The sequence below is a fragment of the Pangasianodon hypophthalmus genome, chromosome 28 (assembly GCF_027358585.1).
Source record: "Pangasianodon hypophthalmus isolate fPanHyp1 chromosome 28, fPanHyp1.pri, whole genome shotgun sequence".
NCBI lineage: Eukaryota > Metazoa > Chordata > Actinopteri > Siluriformes > Pangasiidae > Pangasianodon > Pangasianodon hypophthalmus.
Genome location: NC_069737.1, coordinates 10,287,556 through 10,306,338, shown reverse-complemented (window position 1 = coordinate 10,306,338; position 18,783 = coordinate 10,287,556). Strand labels below are relative to the sequence as shown.

The 18,783-nt window shown below is 41.7% G+C and overlaps 1 protein-coding gene across 11 annotated transcripts in view; it reads right to left on the bottom strand.

Moving 5' to 3' along the window:
• The window catches only part of LOC113544364 (collagen alpha-1(XIX) chain), a 270,413-nt gene that overhangs the window by 166,133 nt on the left and 85,497 nt on the right, over positions 1–18,783 (bottom strand). For all 11 annotated transcript variants that reach the window (XM_053230917.1, XM_053230913.1, XM_053230916.1 and 8 more), the window contains 10 exons: positions 14,570–14,632; positions 14,402–14,446; positions 11,328–11,360; positions 9,387–9,425; positions 8,709–8,753; positions 8,362–8,397; positions 6,690–6,734; positions 6,284–6,337; positions 5,262–5,315; positions 4,215–4,295 (listed from right to left, as the gene is read on the bottom strand). In XM_053230917.1, coding sequence (XP_053086892.1) covers positions 4,215–4,295; positions 5,262–5,315; positions 6,284–6,337; positions 6,690–6,734; positions 8,362–8,397; positions 8,709–8,753; positions 9,387–9,425; positions 11,328–11,360; positions 14,402–14,446; positions 14,570–14,632 — 495 coding nt within the window. The remainder of the gene's footprint in view (positions 1–4,214; positions 4,296–5,261; positions 5,316–6,283; positions 6,338–6,689; positions 6,735–8,361; positions 8,398–8,708; positions 8,754–9,386; positions 9,426–11,327; positions 11,361–14,401; positions 14,447–14,569; positions 14,633–18,783) is intronic.

Here is an 18,783-nt window from a genome sequence, read left to right as displayed (position 1 = left end):
CAGCTACCTGCTCGGGAATAGGGAATGCCTCTACCCAGCAGGTAAACTGGTCGATTATAACGGTAATGTAACGGTTGCCTGACTTAGATTCTGGAAATGGTCCTAGGACATCAAGGTGGAGTCGGTTGTTCTGGAGCTTGGCCTGGTAGTTCTGGAGCTTGGCCTTTCCCATTGGACTGGTGATCTTACAGGAACTACACTGTGGGCACTTCTTGACAAAAAGGCATACATCATTTCCCATATTGTACCAGTGGTAATGACTGCGGAGGCACATGAGTGTCTTTTCCTCCCCTGCATGACCTGCTTGTGCTGGCTTATGATAGGTTTGGAGAACCTCATTCTTCAGGGAAGCAGGAACAAGTAAGCGCAAAGTTGACATACCTCCAGTGACACTGTCCCAACAGTAGTAGAGGATCCCATCTCTCATCTCCACTTGAGACCAACACAGTCAGTACTTGCAAACTGCTGGGCTCAGCATCATGACTTTTTAGCAGGCAAAGAACCATCAGACATCCATTTATGGAGGATTGAAAGGTCTGGGTCAGTTAACTGTTCTGCAGCCAGTTTGTGGAAGGACCTGGGTTGTCAGCACCTACTTCATTCACATGACTGGAGGTGTTGTGCAACTACTCTCATTCTGACGGTTAACAGAGTGTGTGCGTCTTACCGCCAAGGGGATAACATCATCGACATCTTCCTCGAATCGGGCCCATTGATGGTGCAGCTTTCAACAGAAAGGACAGCCCTTGCACGGCAAGCTATCCAGCTCTTTTCCTGCTTGATAACAGTCACAAGGTCCTTCATCCAGTGCCCTTCGGGACAGTGCATCAGCGTTGGCGTGGTGTGTGTCCGCCCTATGCTCGATGACAAAGTTGTACTGGCTAAGTTCTTCAAGCCACCTAGCAAGTTGGCCTTCTGGTCTCTTAAACCTGTCAAGCCACGTTAGGCTGCTGTGATCCGTCCTCAGTATGAAGTTAGACCCCAGAAAATAGTGGCGGATCTACCAACAGCTAGGAGTTCTTTACGTGTCACATAGTACCGCTGGTGTGCTGGTGTGAGGAGACAGCTGGCAAATGAGATAACCTTCTCTTCCCTCCACTGTAATTGTGAGAGCACTGCTCCAATGCTCTGGTTGGATGCATCAGTGTCCAAGACAAACTGTCCTGATGTAATTGAGAACACCAAGATGGGTGCAGTTGTGAGCCTCCTTTTAAGATGTTCGAAAGCCTTTTGCTGCTCCTCTTCCCAGGAGAAGGGAGTCCCCTTTTTGAGTAGCATTGTCAAGGGTGCAGTTATTTCAGCAAATTTGGAACAAACCTTCTGTAATAATTGCAAAGACCCAGGAAAGACTGGAGTTCCTGGATGCTGGTTGGGGTCTTCCAGCCCCTAACGTCATTAATGAGGGAAGGATTGGTCTTAATTCCTTCGCTGCTCACAATGGGACCCAGAAACAGAACTTCGTCCTTTAGTAGCTGGCATTTTTAGGGCTTTAGCTTGAGTCCATAATCCTGCGACCTTTGAAAAACCTCTGCAAGGTGGTCAATTTGCAAGTGATCCCTCCCGGGTCGCCTCCTTCTCAATGTCCATTGTAATGTGGTCTTATTTACCTTTAATACTAAATAAATGTATGATATGAGGTACTGAGAATTGCAAATCATCAACAGCTTCAGCACATGAAGACAAGCATGCAGATACCAAACATGACATACATACGGGTGATCATTAGCTACTGGGTATAATGGCGTGTTTACAGAATGACACAGGTTTAATCTTATATAATTCCATTAACAGTGGGGTTGCACTGTAATGCTGGTTTGAATACATGATTTCGGAGGTAGCACCAGACACCCTGTGAGAAGTCGCCGTAACTAAGTTGTAAGTTAACCTTAGACTCTTGCCCTCTTGTTTGATACAGCATGTGTGAAGGCACGTTCCCCATACAGACTTAATACAAAACCCAGCGACTACATTGAAATAAGATAAGGCAGATACAAAGAAAGAAAAGAACGTTCTTATAAGTGGGTGAGTCTTAGGCATGGAGTCAGTTGAGTACAAGAGGTCATTCCAACCTCAGCAGGATGTAGTGTGGTGTGGAGTGTGATAAATCTCAGCCAGTTCCCTAATCCAAACAAAAGGCCTCTGTTAAGGATGGTCAATTCGAGGTCAGCTCCACCAAGGGGTAATTTACACCCTTTTTTTGGGGTTTTCTGCATTCCGACGACCGTTAGCATCCCTTAATGTTTAACGACCTGTCGTTTAGCCTAGACAGGCTGGAGCCATCTTAGGTCTGTTGGGGGTAAAGGAACGTCTTTGTCCTGTGTGTGTTTGGAGAGACAGTCAGTTTCTTCAGTTTGATAGTCTCGATTCCTACAATTCATCAGGCCAAAGGGCACCACCAGGTATTCGTAGTGTCCGGATGGCACGAATGGAAGACGGTCTTCCATTCATCCCCTGCCCTGATGTGGATTAGATTGTACATGCTGCGTAAATCTAGTTTTGAGAAAATCCTTGCCCGCTGTAAGGATTCAAAGGCAAAGGGCAGGGGGTGCCGGTCCTTCTGCATGACAGCGTTAAGGCCATGGTAGTCTATGCAGGGGCGCAGGTCCCCCCCTTTCTTCTTAACAAAAAAAATAATCCCACCCCTGCCGGAGACCTGGAAGGGTGGATGAACCCCAAGGACAAAGCCTCTTTGATATACTTCTCCATGGCTTTGTGCTCCTGGCAGCAAGTCGATAGCCCAACCAAAGGACCTATGGGGCGGTAGTGTTTGAGCCTTGTGCTTGGAAAAGACTTCATGGAGATCCCAATAATCTCAGGGCACATGGGACAAAATCCGTCGGGTTCCACAGTGGTCAGCGGTGGGGCACTGATGTGAGGGTTGTGTTGTTGTAACCACAGGACTTCCAGGACCAGATGCAGCTCGGGCACCTGGGTCACATAAAAGGTTATGTGCTCGGTGTGGTGAGCCAAGCGAAGGGTGTCCGCTGATGTTTGAGTGGCTATGGGCCTCGAGCTTAACGATCATCCGTCCAGCACGGAGACCACTAAGGGTTTCTGCCAACTACCTTATTTTCTGAACTAAGATCTCGTCTATAAAATTGCCGGCCGCTCCTGAGTCAATGAAAACCTGGAGATTAGTCTCCTCTCCAGCCATCCAAAAAATAATGGCTGGCAGGAAAAGTCCAGATAGGTGAGGGACCGGGTCTAGAGCCATCACAGATTCCCCCTTCCTGGGACAGCCCCTGCCTTTTGGCAACAGGTGAGGGCAACGTGAATGCCACTGACCCGCCTGCCCACAATATAAACACCTCTTTTGGCACCTCCGGGCCTCCCTCTCCTGTTGGGAGAGACCAGTGGCACCCACGTGCATCGGCTCTACTGGTGACTCTTCTGGTTCAGGCCAACTGAGATAAGCTGGGGCGGCATAGTCATACTTAGTCGCCACCAGGTCTGCCTTGTCCGACCTGTGTTCCCTGTGCCGTTCCTGCAAGCGGTGGTCAACCCAGATCGACAGCTCATACAAGGCCTCCAGATCCCTGGGAGGTCATGAGTCACCAGTTTGTCCTTAGCATCCCAGCCCGAGCTTGCCGCACGAGTTCTAAACTCTACTGCATATTTGGCTACCGAATGACCTCCTTGCCATACCCGGTTGAGTGCGGATATCATTTCCCCTCCACCGAGTGGGTGATCGAATGTGCTCCTTAGGGCTGAGACAAATGAGTCAAAGACTCCTTAAATCTCCATAAACAGTGCTGCCAAGGTCTGCTCATGTCTCCCCAGGGCAGTGGCCTGGCCAGCCAGGATTTCCCCATATCTGCTCCAGATTCATTGGTTCCTTTCCTGGTGCAACATGCCGATTAGGAAGCGCCGAATGAAGACCACTTGTCTGAATGGACAAAATATATGCATATGTATATATTCATACATACACAAGGCTCTGTGCAAACCACTGGGCCAACTAGGGGGATATCAACCTTGAGTGCGATAGTGCTTATGCATCTAGTTGAAAGACTTGAAAGAGTGGAGATTTAATTAACAAATTAAATATTTTCTCAGTTATGTATTGTACTGTAATGCATTATTGAAATCTGAGATATAAAAACGATTGGTAGCGAACTTAATGTATGTTTTATGGTTACAAATCTGAGATTAGGCTGATAGAGAGGACTGGTCTCTCGAAGAATGAACTGGGCAATGTAGCAATCATGACTTACAGTATAACCAAGTGCTCCACCTCCAGGCTCACCCTTGGGACCTGGTGGGCCTTGTGGCCCTTGGATTCCACCGGCATCACCCTGCACAAGCATACACGTGCATACACACACACACACACACAATGTATATATTCAACAAATGTAATATGCATTGATACATAATAAAAGCAATCGTCATCACTTAGTAATTTGCTGGTTAATGCAGATACTTTTTAAGAGCCGTAAATTGAGTGGAGGAACAGGAGGTGTGACAAAATCTGCCAGTGCAGTGGTATTTACAGCATGCATTGTTTATACTTATAAACCCTTATAATTCTTCAAAAAAACTACAGAATATATATCAGCAATGAGTCTGACTTCTGAGGTCTGAGTTCACATGCATGGGGCAGGAGGCTGTAAATGTAAATAAAGATCAGGTTTCCATATTTTGTTTTCAAAAATATACAGACGGATGTCAAATTAAAGGACAAATACTGTAAACATAGCGTTTTAGGTGTTTCTTAAGGTGTGGGGCCACTACCATCTGTCAGAAAAGCTACAGTCAGCCTTGGTTCTACAAGTATGCCCTCATTTGTTGTTTTTATGATGGTTGTGGTAGGCAGCACTGTCTAACACATTGGCCAAAATCCCCATAGGTGTTCAAATGGATTGAGATCTGGGGACTGCGAAGGCCACAGTATATTAGCTACATCATTTTCATACTCATCAAACCATTCAGTGAGCCCTCATGCTCTGTGGATGGGGGCATATTTCATCCTCGAAGAAACCACTCCCATCAGAATAAAAATGTTTTTCCCTTACATGTGTCAACCATCTGTATACACAAAATAACACAGAAAAAGTAAATAAAACTCAGAAGGCTTGATCAGGAAGGGCTCTTTAGAAAAGATCCAATTGAAGTTCATGTTAGGTGAGACTGAAACTCTTGAACTCATTCTTTAATGCAATTTATATAAGTATGCTCATCTTAAGCAAACAGGTTGTCTCTTAGTGTCTGGCAGTCTGCAATGCTGAAGTGCTCAAATCAGGCTCAGATTTAAAGTCTACCTTCTGTCCTTTCTCTCCATCTCTCCCTGGTGCTCCTGGCTCCCCTACTAATCCCTGCAAATTAAGAAAGAAAAGATCCATCAATTAGGCTCTTGTTTCAACAATGTCCAGTCATTCAACTGCTCCACAGTGCTTGCAAGGTATGCTGTTCAAAGATCTTTTCCAATCAGGTAACCTTCTGCATGTTCATTACTGTGAATAGGTATCGGAAGAAGATGAGGACTGAGGGCTGATTTACACTTCTGCAAGCATTTATCTGCAACGCCAGGATGTTGTGCGCATATGCTTGCAGAAGTCTTCATACTTGCATCTTATGTGAGTGAATCCTCTAGGGGCAGTGTCACATGAACTACACCAGAATTTACTGAATTAGACAGCAAAGAAGAGTCTGACAAGATCCGTGTTTCACTGCAGGAAAAATAAATAGAAGCTATCATGAAAAAATATATAATATAAACTAAAGTATGAAAGATTTTAGAAGACATTTTGCTGAAAAGAGTTAACTTCCCCTATGTATGGAGACTTTTGGGACCCCATGTAGTGTTTATATTCACAATTCTATCAATTACAGAATGATGAAGCTTTAGTTTTATCTACATTTTATCTTTATTGGTAGTCTATTGCAAGAGAAAGTAAAGTGTGCAATCCTGCAAGATTAAACTACAGCTGGTCAAAATTGTCGCACTTTATATTCACACATAACACAATACCATGACTGTAGTTTTCCGTAAATAATCCATCATACAATAATGTGATCACATCTCCACATGTGCAGATAAGCACAATGCGTAGTTAGCTTGTGGGCTCATGAGGCAAAGACACAGAATCATACACCAGGTTTGACTCACCCACATCCCCCCAACTATGTAGACCACACAGATCTTGCTCACCATTCTCACCTCAGAAGACTATGCGACTATGTAACCAAACAAATCCTTAATTTATTTTATTCTAGGAATTTATTTATTTCAAAGAAGTTTGTCTATATGAAGAAGTGGTACAGTAGCTGTGTTTTCACTTGCCTTATCTCCTGGAAGACCACGAAGTCCAGCAGGACCTGGTAGTCCTTCTTTGCCCTAGAGGTAGATCAGTTTTATAAGGCATTAGTCACGCCGAAGTGATTATAGCATTTGCCACATCTTCAGATGGAAAAACAACTTCAGATGCACTAATTTCATACTAATCAAATTTCATACATTTGATTTCCCCGCTGATATATGGGGAAATCAAATGTATTACCACTGCCCTTCCTATGCAGCTCTATAATATGCCATTTGTGGTGTCTATAATTCTGAAACACTGCTGAGCCTTTGAGAAGCGCTGTTTACGCTCATCTGTTTGGATAGATGTTTGCATTGTTTTCTGTCTGATTTCACTTGCAAATCAATCAATGTATGTTAAAATACTAAGACATATATTAATACTTACCTGTGGACCTGGCTTTCCCATTTGTCCTGGCAATCCATCATTTCCCTTTAAAAAGCAGGAAGAGCAGATTGATAAGAGATTAAAAGTAAAGATAGACCAACAACAGTAAAACATAGATACACACACATACAATCCCCTCTGCACACTCACACATACAGATGTACATAGCCTATATTTCTATATACATTATCTATATTCCTACTTCTGCAACATAGCTACACTTTATTATGTTTGTTTGTATGTATGTGTATGTCTGTTTTTATTTATTTATTTATTTATTTTAAATTTTTTTACATAGTTCGCATTTATCTTGGCATTCAATGTGGACAGCAAAGAAAGAATTTCATTGTACAGGGAAACTTGGTTTTCCTCACTGTGCACATAACAATAAACGCTTTGAATCTTGAATCTTTGAATCTTTGAAAGTACTGGAATGGCTAGGCCATTTTTTTTTTTTTGCTTTGTATATACTAGGCAGAAAGCAAACAGACAGTTCTCAAAAGTTGGAAGTAGGAAAAATGGGCAAGCGTAAGGATCTGAGCGACTTTGACAAAGGACAAATTGTGATGGCTAGACAACTGGGTCAGAGCATCTCCAAAACTGCAGGTCTTGTGGATTGTTCCCGGTATGCAGTGGTTAGTACCTACCAAAATTGGTCCAAGGAAGGACAGAGAGACAGGGTCATGGGCGCCCAAGGCTCATTGATGCGCATGGGGAGCAAAGGTTGGCTCGTCTGGTCTGATCCCACAGAAGAGCTAATATAGCACAAATTGATGAAATATTAATGCTGGCTATGATACAAAGGTGTCGGAACACACACTGCATCGCAGCTTGCTGCGTATGGGGCTGTATAGCCACAGGTCCGGTCAGTGTGCCCATGCTCAGCCCTGTCCACCACCAAAAGCTCCTACAATGGACCCATGAGGATCAGAACTGGACCATGGAGCAATTGGAAAAGGTGAATCATGTTTTCTTTTACATCATGTGGACAGCCGGGGGCATGGGGAAGAGATGGCACCATGATGCACTATGGGAAGAGGGTAATCCGGCAGAAGAAGTGTGATGCACTGGGCAATATTCTGCTGGGAAACCTTGGGTACTGTTGTTTCTTTGACACATACCACCTACCTAAACATTGTGGCAGACCAAGTACACCCCTTCATGGCAACTGTATTCCCTAATGGCATTGGCCTCTTTCAGCAGAATAATGCGCCCTGCCACACTGCAAAAATTGTTCAAGAATGGTTTGAGGACCGTGACAATGAGTTCACAGTGTTGACTTGGCCTCCAAATTCCCCAGAACTCAACCCAATCAAGCATCTGGGGTATGTGCTGGGCAAACAAGTCCGATCCATGGAGGCCCCACCTCACAGCTTAAAGGACTTAAAGGATCTGCTGCTAATGGCTTGGAACCAGACACCACAGCACACCTTCAGAGGTCTTGTGGAGTCCATGCCTCGACGGGTCAGAGCTGTTTTGGCGGTACTATGGGGACCCATACAATATTAGGCAGGTAGTTTTAATGTAATGGCTTGTCTGTGTGTGAAAATATATATATATATATATATATATATATATATATATATATATATATATATATATATATATGTAAAACAGAATGGTAGATTCTGTATGTCACTCAAGCCACATGTTATGTTATGTCATGTTTTACCTTGACACCTGGCAGCCCTGGTATGCCTTTTTCACCCTGGTAAAAAATGAGGTAACATCTGTAAGCAAATATGTAGCAATACTTTAAGGCCTTCACAATGACACAATTCCGTTTCAGTGCTGAAGCTGTACTTTCTAACTTAACATTTCTGAACTTTCCCCTTTCTTTCCACTTCTTGAAACCAACAACCAGCTGAGATTATACTGAATCTAGTCACAGTGCTGAAATCAAGTAACTGCTTTCTCTTTTCATATAGAAGTGCTTTGTACACTTGATTTGAGAGAAATATTATTATTACAATTGTTTACTCAGTTACAAAAAGCAAACTGTCTTCTATGGACACTCACCAGGTCTCCCTTTTCCCCTTTCTCACCCTTCTCCCCTGCTTCACTCTAATGTGATAGAAAGAAAAGATGGTTAGTCCTCAGTCTTTATCAACATTCATTGTTGTGAAAAGTCCCCTCCCAATTTTTATCCTGTTTTTACATTAAATTGTTTAAGAAATACAAAAAAGAGGAGCAAATACCTTTCAAAACAATGTAAGATGGAGGAAATACATTTCACAGCAATTCTATTTTTTTCTGTAAATAATTTATTTTGAATATGCATGTATGCTATTTCCTTACTAGGTAAAACTACCTTTATAGTTACATTATCTCTAGGTACATTACGCAAGATAAAACAATATAAGATATATTATAAGATATATAAATTCTAAAGGGAAATATTAACAATTTTTCATAATTTCATCCAATTTTCACAAACATTTTTGTAATCTTTTTCACCCATTATTTGTGGTAAGCAGAGCTACTCAGACAGAAAATAGTTGCAACATTCTGACTTATTTGATCTTTAGTGACACAGCAACATCCCATCAACTCAGGGCATATCAGTTTCTCTATCCCCTCTCAATTAGGTCAAGCCAACAAGAAAAAATGCTAAACCCTTCCTTAAAGATGTGTTATGGATTATGAAGAATATAACAACTTTTGTAGAGTTAACATTCTAGTAAAGAGCAAACCTACTGGTACAGAGAGGTGTCTGAGCCCATGCGCTGTCATCACCTGCAAGACACCACAGACCAGACAGCACAGACTAGACCATCTGTAGGATATCAACCTGTCCCTAGTCCTATCACAATTTTACATTCAGTTCATGTGGACTATTGATATATTTTATGACATGACAAAAGATACTGAGGCAGTGACATGTTATCCTAAAGACATCCTAAAAGGAGATGAGAATATGAGAATAATATAGTTATCAAGAACCAGGATAAAATCAGCAATCTTATTATGCACAGACTTATTACCCAATACCAGTATGTTTATTTTATCCAACTTCAAGAGAAAAAGCAGTTTCCATCCACCTTATAGAATACATACATTATTAATACAAAATTATTATTGGTAACTGGTATTGTATTGGTATTATAGGGTCATTACTGGTTATATTCTAAAAATATATTAATTGTCCCAATTCTGCTAATAATAACCTAGCTTATGACAAACCTTTGCCATTTTACATGTCTGGATCTAGGGTGGATGAAACAGAAGGTATTGAATTTTTAAGATGACTAGTTTCTATATAGTTTAATGGAAGGCAAGACTGTTCTGTCAGCACCTGCCAAAGTTTCTCTGTTTTTTGAATTTGGCATATTATTCTTAATATTAAATCTCTAAGCCAGATTGTTCTGGATAGAACTGTAATATGGGATGTCCAATATCATATGAAATTCAGAAGCTTAACATGTGGCATTCAAAACTGTTGCACATATATTATTATTCATAGAAGGCCTTCAAATAAACATTTACTGTTAGAAAAGGGAGTGGAAAAGCATAAAGGCAGTAAGTAAATTTTGCTTTAAAACATTGTTATTCTTTTTAAAAATGTTAAACAATTAACAATGCCAGTAAAATATGATTGTGTGTGTGTGTATGTGTGTCTATGTGTGTGTGTACATGAGTCATTCCATGACTAGTGCAAATCTTTAACCTTTACTAACTAAATTCTTTATTTCCATTATTTCAGTGATTTTCTGTATTTCAGTGAGTTGTTGTTCTGCAAAGACCCAACTGAGTTGGATGATGGACATGACCAATGCACTATCTGCAGGATAATGCCAGATGCGATAGAAGAACTTCTGCCTATTTAGCAACCTTCCCCTACACTGCAGGAGTGCACCGAACAGAGAAGCAGGCAACCAATGTGACTATAGGGCACACTAGAAAAACAAAGCAATGTGAAGAGGAGAAAATGATCAATCTTACTATATTGCGAGGCTTGAGTGATTATCATCTTCACTAGAAGAATTTTCATTCTCAACAGCGTACGGCACTAATAGACTGAGTGATTCTCATCAACAGGATCAGCATCAGCATTTGAGTGGATTTTTTCCTTTATGAATCAGCATCAGTATTTTAAAGGTTACACATATGAGATCACAGTCTTGAGGTGGAGACTTTGCTAGTAATACTATTGTTAGGGAACAAGCACATGGGAAAACATAACTAATTATGAGTTAGTCATAGAATCATGGTAATATACTGTATGTAACCTACTGTTTCTTGATACATTTTTATTAGCTTTCCTCTTTTCCCACAGGAAAACTATACCCTCACTGCCACACTGTGACATTGACAAAGTCACAATGGCTAAAAATATGGGTGAGAAATCCTCTTTAATCCTGTCTTAAAGTCTCAGCTACATTCAGCTGGTTTGCTAATCCAGTGGTAAGTCTGTTAAGCTTCAACTGCTATTGGCTGTTGTAAAAATTCAGTCAAGTCTATGTGTACACTTCCTCCCTGACTGCCTGTTTCAAAAGGAATTATGTCCACATAAGGAACCCAATCATGCCTTTCAAGCCATCTTATGGGCACTTGTAATGTAATTGGATTGTGCATATTTATATCAATTGTTTTTCTTTATTGTGTGTATGTGTGTGTGTCGACCTACTAAATACTTACTGGGCCTGGGGGTCCTCTGGGGCCAACTTCACCCTAATGAAATAATAAAAAGAACAAATAGAAATATAGCTGCAAGCAGGAGTTATCGGGGGTTCAAGCACTTTGGGGCCTTTAAGGACATGCGTAAAAAGATATTACTTAGTATTCTGCAAGCCTATAAGCACCTTAAGCACCTATAAGCACCAAGATAATTTTAAGAAATATTGTTATTGTTTTAAGAAAAGTTGTTCAGAATGAGCAGATCTAACATATAATATAAATACATTGTGTGCATAATATACAATAATTTACACATGTGCAATATGATAGCATCTCCCGGTGGCCAATTTTGCACAGACGTCTGGGGCAGGGAGTCAAACAAGCCCACCAAGTTTTGTCATTAACCTTGTCTAATAGCTGCTGAACATTGATTGGCCAATGGCAGAAATGTTTTTCAAGATTCACAACTGTCCTCATAGATACTGATGGGACCTTGGACAAAGACACTTGGCGCAAGATTTCAAGTCGATTAGACCAATGGTTCCATATTTAGCACCAATTTCATGTTTCATCCTGTTATAGCACCACCACATGGCCATTTTGTGCATGTGACCTCAAATTGAGCCCATACATAAGTTTGGTGAAAATATTTCATTCCCGTCAAGAGTTATAGCCATTTCAGTAAAAGTGGCCATGCCCTCTTCAAACATTTTTGCCTGCTGTAATGGTGATGAATCGAAATTTCAACTTTTTTGATAATCACTGATCTAAGGTTGAGTGAAAAACCTAGGACTAGTTTGCAAAATTATGTTTTTTAAGTAATCGCAAATATTTAACGAACGATTTGACTGACTCCAATGGTTCTTGAGGCAAACTTGCTCAGAATGAGGAGCTCCACCAAACAGTATGAATTACTTGTGTTACCATTTATGTGCATGAAAAACTTGATAGTCGCCCCCCAGTGGCCAATTAGTTTAAAATTTCTCATAGACCTCTGGGGCCATGAGTCAAGCAAGTGCACCAAGTATCTTTCCGATCAGCCTTTGCTAATCTTGTCTAATAGCTGCCAAAAATTAATTGGACAAAGGCAGACATGTTTTTTGGGATACGTGACTGTCCTCATAAATATTGACTGGACCTTTGACAACGACACTGCATGCAAATTTTCAAGTCAGTTGGATCAATGGTTCTATATGTAGAGCCAATTTCATGTTTTTTCCTCTAGTAGCACCACCAACTGGCTAAACTCCGTAATTTTTTTTATGTGTGTCCTCAGATTGGGCCCATACATAAGTGTGTCAATTTTGGTGAAATTATCTCATTCCGTTCAAGAGTTATAGTCATTTAAGTAAAAGTGGCCACAACCACTTCAAATGTGCCGTTGCAAGGTTAAATTTTTTTAATTTAAACTTAAATCAAAATTTCTTTGATAATTATTGATAATGGGACTCCAGAGAATCTTTCTGCACTGGTTTGGTTCCAATTAGACAAACAGCATAGGACTAGTTTGCAAAAGTAGGTTTTGCAAAAAATCCTATATGGCAGAAAAATTTTCATGGCAGAAATGAAATCAAATGTACAGGTTTTGTTCGTCTTGAGTCAAAGGTTCTAGTGATATATGACACTTGATGTTCAAAAGTTATTGTTTGATCACTGTATTGCCACTGTGTGGCTGATCGAGGCAAGACTTTGCGCTGTTGTAGACCAGTACTACCAGCCCTGAAAATTTCAGATCTCTTGGACTTACGGTTTGGTCTGCATGATCAGTTTTAGGGCATAATAATAATAATAATAATAATAGTAATAGTAACAACAACAACAACAACAATAATAATAATAATAATAATAATAATGATAATAATAATAATACTAATAATAATAATAATAAATATAGCACTTTTTGCTGCAAGCAGCAATTATCAGGGTTCAAGCACTTTAGGGAAAATCAGAGAAAAATCAAAATAATTTTAAGAAATTTATGGTAATTTACCATAAAGAAAAAGCATTTTTAAACATTTAAACTGTTGTAGCGCCATCTATTGTCTGATCTAAATTCAATTTTGCATGCTTCTTAAGAATCATATATGGTGCATGTGCTTACTTAATTTCATGCAGTGTTGAGTTTTGACTTTTGGGTACACTAAGCCACACTTATTTTTGTAAATAACCCTGTTATGACTATCTAAATAAAAATATTCAACATAATTTTTGATCAATTATTGATAAAGTCCAGAGAATTGTACTACGCCTGTTTTGTTGTGATTGAGTTAAAAAAAACCTAAGACTAGTTCACAAAAGTTTTTTTTTTTTAAATATCTCAAATCTCTTCACTGAATCTAAAGATACCACTTCCATGATTTTACAACAAATTATAAAGAAAGCAAAAAGAAAAATTTTTCATATTTTGTGACCAGTAGGTGCTGTTCCGAAACTGCTCATGTCCCCTCAGATCAAGGTTGTTTATAAAACACACCACATTTTGTGAAGTTCTGATGAACAGTCTAGGAGGAGTTTGCAAAATTAGGTTTTTCAAAAAAATTTGCAATAGCGGAAACGTTTTCGCTAACCTAGGCACATTTGGTATCATTCTTTTTGGCACGATCCACAAATTATGACCAGACTGGGGGCATGACAAAGAAATGAAAAGTTATTAGCATTTTTAGAAATGTTCTTATATTTTAGACCACAAGGTGGCGCTGCCCCCAAACTTTTTGAGTACCTTCGGCGCATGGGGATGATGACACGTTCGAGTTTTGTAATGATACTCAAATGTATTTGTAAAATATAGCTTAACACACAGTTCAAAATGGCTAATGCCCAAAACACTGACTGGCCAATGGTGGCCATACTTTTCAAGATTCACAACTGTCCTCATAGACACTGATGGGACCTTGGACAAAGACAGTTCGTACTAGATTTCAAGTTGATTGGACCAGTTTTAAGGCAGAATAATAATAATAATAATAATAATAATCCTTACAAAACCAATAGGGTTTCAGCATTTCCTGCTTGAACCCCTAATTAGATGAAAACAAAATAAACCTGGTTTTAACACAGTTGGCATATTCCCCCTTGCACACACTCACACACGGTACCTTCTGTCCTTTAATGCCAAGGGCACCCTCTTGACCAGGCTGACCCTGTGAGGAGAAGCAGTTCATATTTTATACCAGACTGAAAAAAAGTTGACAAAAAAGTATGTGTGTGTGTGTGTGTGTGTATGAAAGAGCAAGAGAGAAAGAGAAAATGTGTGCATCACATACTGCATCCCCTTTCTCCCCTTTCTGTCCTATATCTCCCATCACACCTGGGTCTCCTTTCTCCCCCTGGAGAGAGAAAAAAAACAAACACAAATTGAATTTTGTCAAATACCTTACCTGTACCTATATACCAATTCAATGTACAACTAATGCCCAACTGAAGATATAACCATTGAATGAGCTTCCACTGTCCAAAACGTTATCCACATGCTCTATAAAACAGTGCACCAAACTGTCTTCACCAAAATTGTGATCTTCATGTCTTTCTGTGTGGCCCGTTGATTTTTCAATGTTTTATGATGCATATAAAATTGGTATAAAGTACTTTTTAAGATATTTACTTTTCCTATTATTTTCTGTTCTTTTCCACATTTTAGAATAATAATGAGGACAAAAAATAGGAAATATACTATTGATTTTTCAAAGCAGTCTTGAAGACAGCTTTTTACAAAACTGGCAATCTGGGATGCTTTTCCAGCAGTTTCTACGTATGGATACTGTAAATTACCACCTCAGCAATTAAGATAGGGGTGTCAAATTCTGCCCAAGCCACATCAGCATTTTTGACACCTTGAAGGGGATTTTATTTATTTATTTATTTATTTTACATATTTAACATGCTTTAACAACTTCCTAACAAGCCTGGATACACGAAGAAAGAATTTCACTGTACTGTAGTGTACACTCACCTTCCACTTTATTAGGAACACCTGCTCATTTATGCAGCAATCAGCCAATCATGTGGCAGCAGAACAATTCATAAAATCATTCTTATACAGGCCAAGATGGGGCAAAAATGTGATTTTACTTTAACTGTGGCATGGTTGTTGATGCCAGCTGGGCTGGTTTGAATATTTCAGAAACTGCTGATCTCCTGGGATTTTCACACACAAACAACAAGGTATCCAGGTATTTAAAACTGCCCCTGGCAGTTAGGAGGGGTGAAGTAGAACAGTGTACAATCTTAAGTTCTTAACTACAGTCTAAGGCACCTCACTGGTTATACTTGTCAGAGATTAATCTAAATTTCCCCTGACCCTGTCTCTTCAAAAAGACAAACTCTAAGATGCAGCAATGTAGGGACAATGCTTAGTTAATAATGCATAATAAAGTAGTGTGTACAGATAACAGTATACAATCTCCAGTTCCTAACTAAAGTCTACGATAACTCATGGGTTATATCAGTACAAGAATTTCCACAGAATTTCCTATTCTTTTTACAAAGACTTCACTCATTTACTGAGCACCAAATTTTAAAAAAGAGGAAAATCTCTCTGTTGCTCTGCTGTAATCTCACAAGGCATTACACTGTAGGCTCATGTCTATTTGCATTGGAGACAGTTCTGTGCATATCCAATGACAATGGACAATTTTAGCTAGCAATGTATAATATATATATATATATATATATATATATATATATATATATATAAAGCCCAGTCGCTTCCATGGTGTGTATGTGTGTTACCCAATATGTGTATTTTATTACCTAACCTGTCAAAAACTTCTCAGGTAGTGACCTAACCTGTCAAAAAGCCAGGTAGTTAGCATGCTATTTAAAACTGAGAACAACAAATATACAGTTAAGGGGAAACAGTCACACTGGATAACTCACCAGCCTGACTGATCAAAGTTTATATATATATATATATATATATATATATATATATATATATATATATATATATATATATATATATATATATATATATATATATACACACATATATATTGTGTGTGTGTGTGTGTGTGTGTGTGTATGTATGTATATATACAGTCCGGAAGTATTTGGACAATCAGAGTTTTTGTGATTTTGCCTTTATACACCACCACAATGGATTTGAAATAAAACAATCAAGATGTGATCGAAGTGTAGACTTTCAGCTTTATTTTAAGAGGTTCCACAATAATATGGCATTTACCATTTAGGAATTACAGCCATTTTAATTCCTAAATGATTGATGAAACCAAGATTAACTTGTACCAGAATGATGGGAAGAGAAAAGTATGGTGAAAGAAAGGAACAGCTCATGATCCAAAGTATACCACATCATGTGTCAAACATTGTGGAGGAAGTGTTATGGCATAGGCATGTATGGCTGCCAATGGAACGGGCTGACTGGTGTTTACTGATGATGTGACTGCTGACAGAAGTAGCAAGATGAATTCTGAGGTGTATAGGGCTATACTCACTGCTCATGTTCAGCCTAATGCTACAAAACGTCTCCAGGTTACGTATGTAACCACGGTTCCCCGAGGGAACAAGACACTGCGTCACGAAACGCTATGGGAACGCCCCCGCGTGACCGCGCTCTGAATCACGTGTCTAATCCGTCCAATGGATGGGCGAAACGTCATGGGCGGGGTGACGTAGCGACCCGGAAGCATAAAAGCCCGAGCGGCGAGCCCCGTGTTAGCTTACTGGAAAATGAAGCAAGCGCCGCAGGGACGCTGGAAGTGTGGTACAGAGACGCAGCATCACGTTCCCTCGGGGAACCATGGTTACATACGTAACCTGGAGACATTCCCCTTCAGGAACTCGAGCTGCGTCACGAAACGCTATGGGAACGAGTATACCCACGCCGCCAGACTTACAAGTCCCTGCGTCCAGGAGGAGGCAAGCCTAAGGCACAAGGACAGAGGAGCCGGGAGTGGCTCGCGTATCCAGGTCATAAAACCTGGCAAAGGTCAGGGGCGTGGACCATCCCGCCGCGTTGCAGATGTCCTGTAAGGACACACCTGCCAGAAAGGCCTTAGAGGCTGCCACCGCTCGGGTAGAGTGAGCCTTGACCCCCAGGGGACTGGGGAGACCAGAGGACTCGAAAGCCAGAGAAATGGATTCTACAATCCACCGGCTCAGGGTCTGCTTAGAAGCAGGAAAACCCCTCTTAGGGGGACCAAGGCTCACAAGCAATTGGTCCGCCTTTCTCCACAGGGCAGTTCTGTGGATGTACGTGTCCAGTGCTCGCACTGGACACGTACAATTGAGCTTCCGATGGTCGGGCTCCCTGAAGGGAGGAGGACAGAAAGCCTGCAGCACGACCGGCCGTGGTGCCGAGGAGGGGACTTTCGGTACGTACCCCGCTCGGGGGTACAAGAAAGCTTTGGCCAACCCAGGCGCAAAGTCTAAATAGGAAGGGGCCACAGAGAGGGCCTGAAGATCCCCCACTCCCCACTCTCATTTCCTCTCAAAGAGAGGAAATTGCCAAGAGAAAGGCAGTTTTCAACGTCAGAAGACGGTCCGAAATCTCCTCAATGGGCTCAAAGCTCCCAGGTCAGGTCCCACGAGGGGACCCGAGATCGAGCTGGAGGTCTGATCCTCAGCGCACCGCGGAGGAAACGTGTCACCCAGGGGTGTCTGCCCACTGATTGGCCATCGAGAGGGGCGTGGCAGGCCGCAATAGCCGCCACGTACACCTTCAGGGTAGAGTGGGTCAGCCCCGCAGAGAGACGGGCCTGCAAGAACTCCAGCACTGTACCAACTGGGCAGTGAACAGGGTCAAGCCGGCGGTCTCCGCACCAGGAAGTGAAAAGTTTCCACTTCAGGGTGTACAGTTTCCTCATAGAGGGAGCTCTGGACTGGAGGATGGTCTCCACAACCTCGGTTGAGAGACCGGAAGCGCGGAGTTGTGCCCCATCAGAGGCCACACCCACAGCTTCCACAGCTCCGGGCGGGGGTTAAGATGGCCCCCCGCCTGTGAGAGGAGATCCCTCCTGATTGGAATCTCCCATGGGGAGCCGTCTAGGAGGGAAATCAGGTCCGAGAACCATACTCGGCCCGGCCAGAACGGGGCTACTAACAGTAGGCGAATTCCGTCCCGGCACACTCTCTCCAGAACTCCCGGGAGCAGAGCGACCGGAGGAAAGGCGTACAGACACAGCCTCGCCCACGGCTGTACCATGGCATCCAGTCCAAGAGGAGCTGGATGAGTCAGAAAGAACCAAAGGGGACAGTGCGACGTCTCCTGCGTCGCAAACAGATCCACCTGGGCTCTGCCGAACATACGCCATATGAGCTCCACCACCTCGGGGTGGAGTCTCCATTCCCCGGGCACCGGCCTCTGCCTCAACAGGGCGTCCGCTCCCACGTTGAGATAACCAGGGATGTAGGCTGCTCTCAATGAGAGGAGCTTCCCTTGGGACCACACAAGGATCTGGCGTGCCAGCCTGTAAAGGGGGCGCGAACGCAGACCTCCCTGGCGGTTGATGTAAGAGAC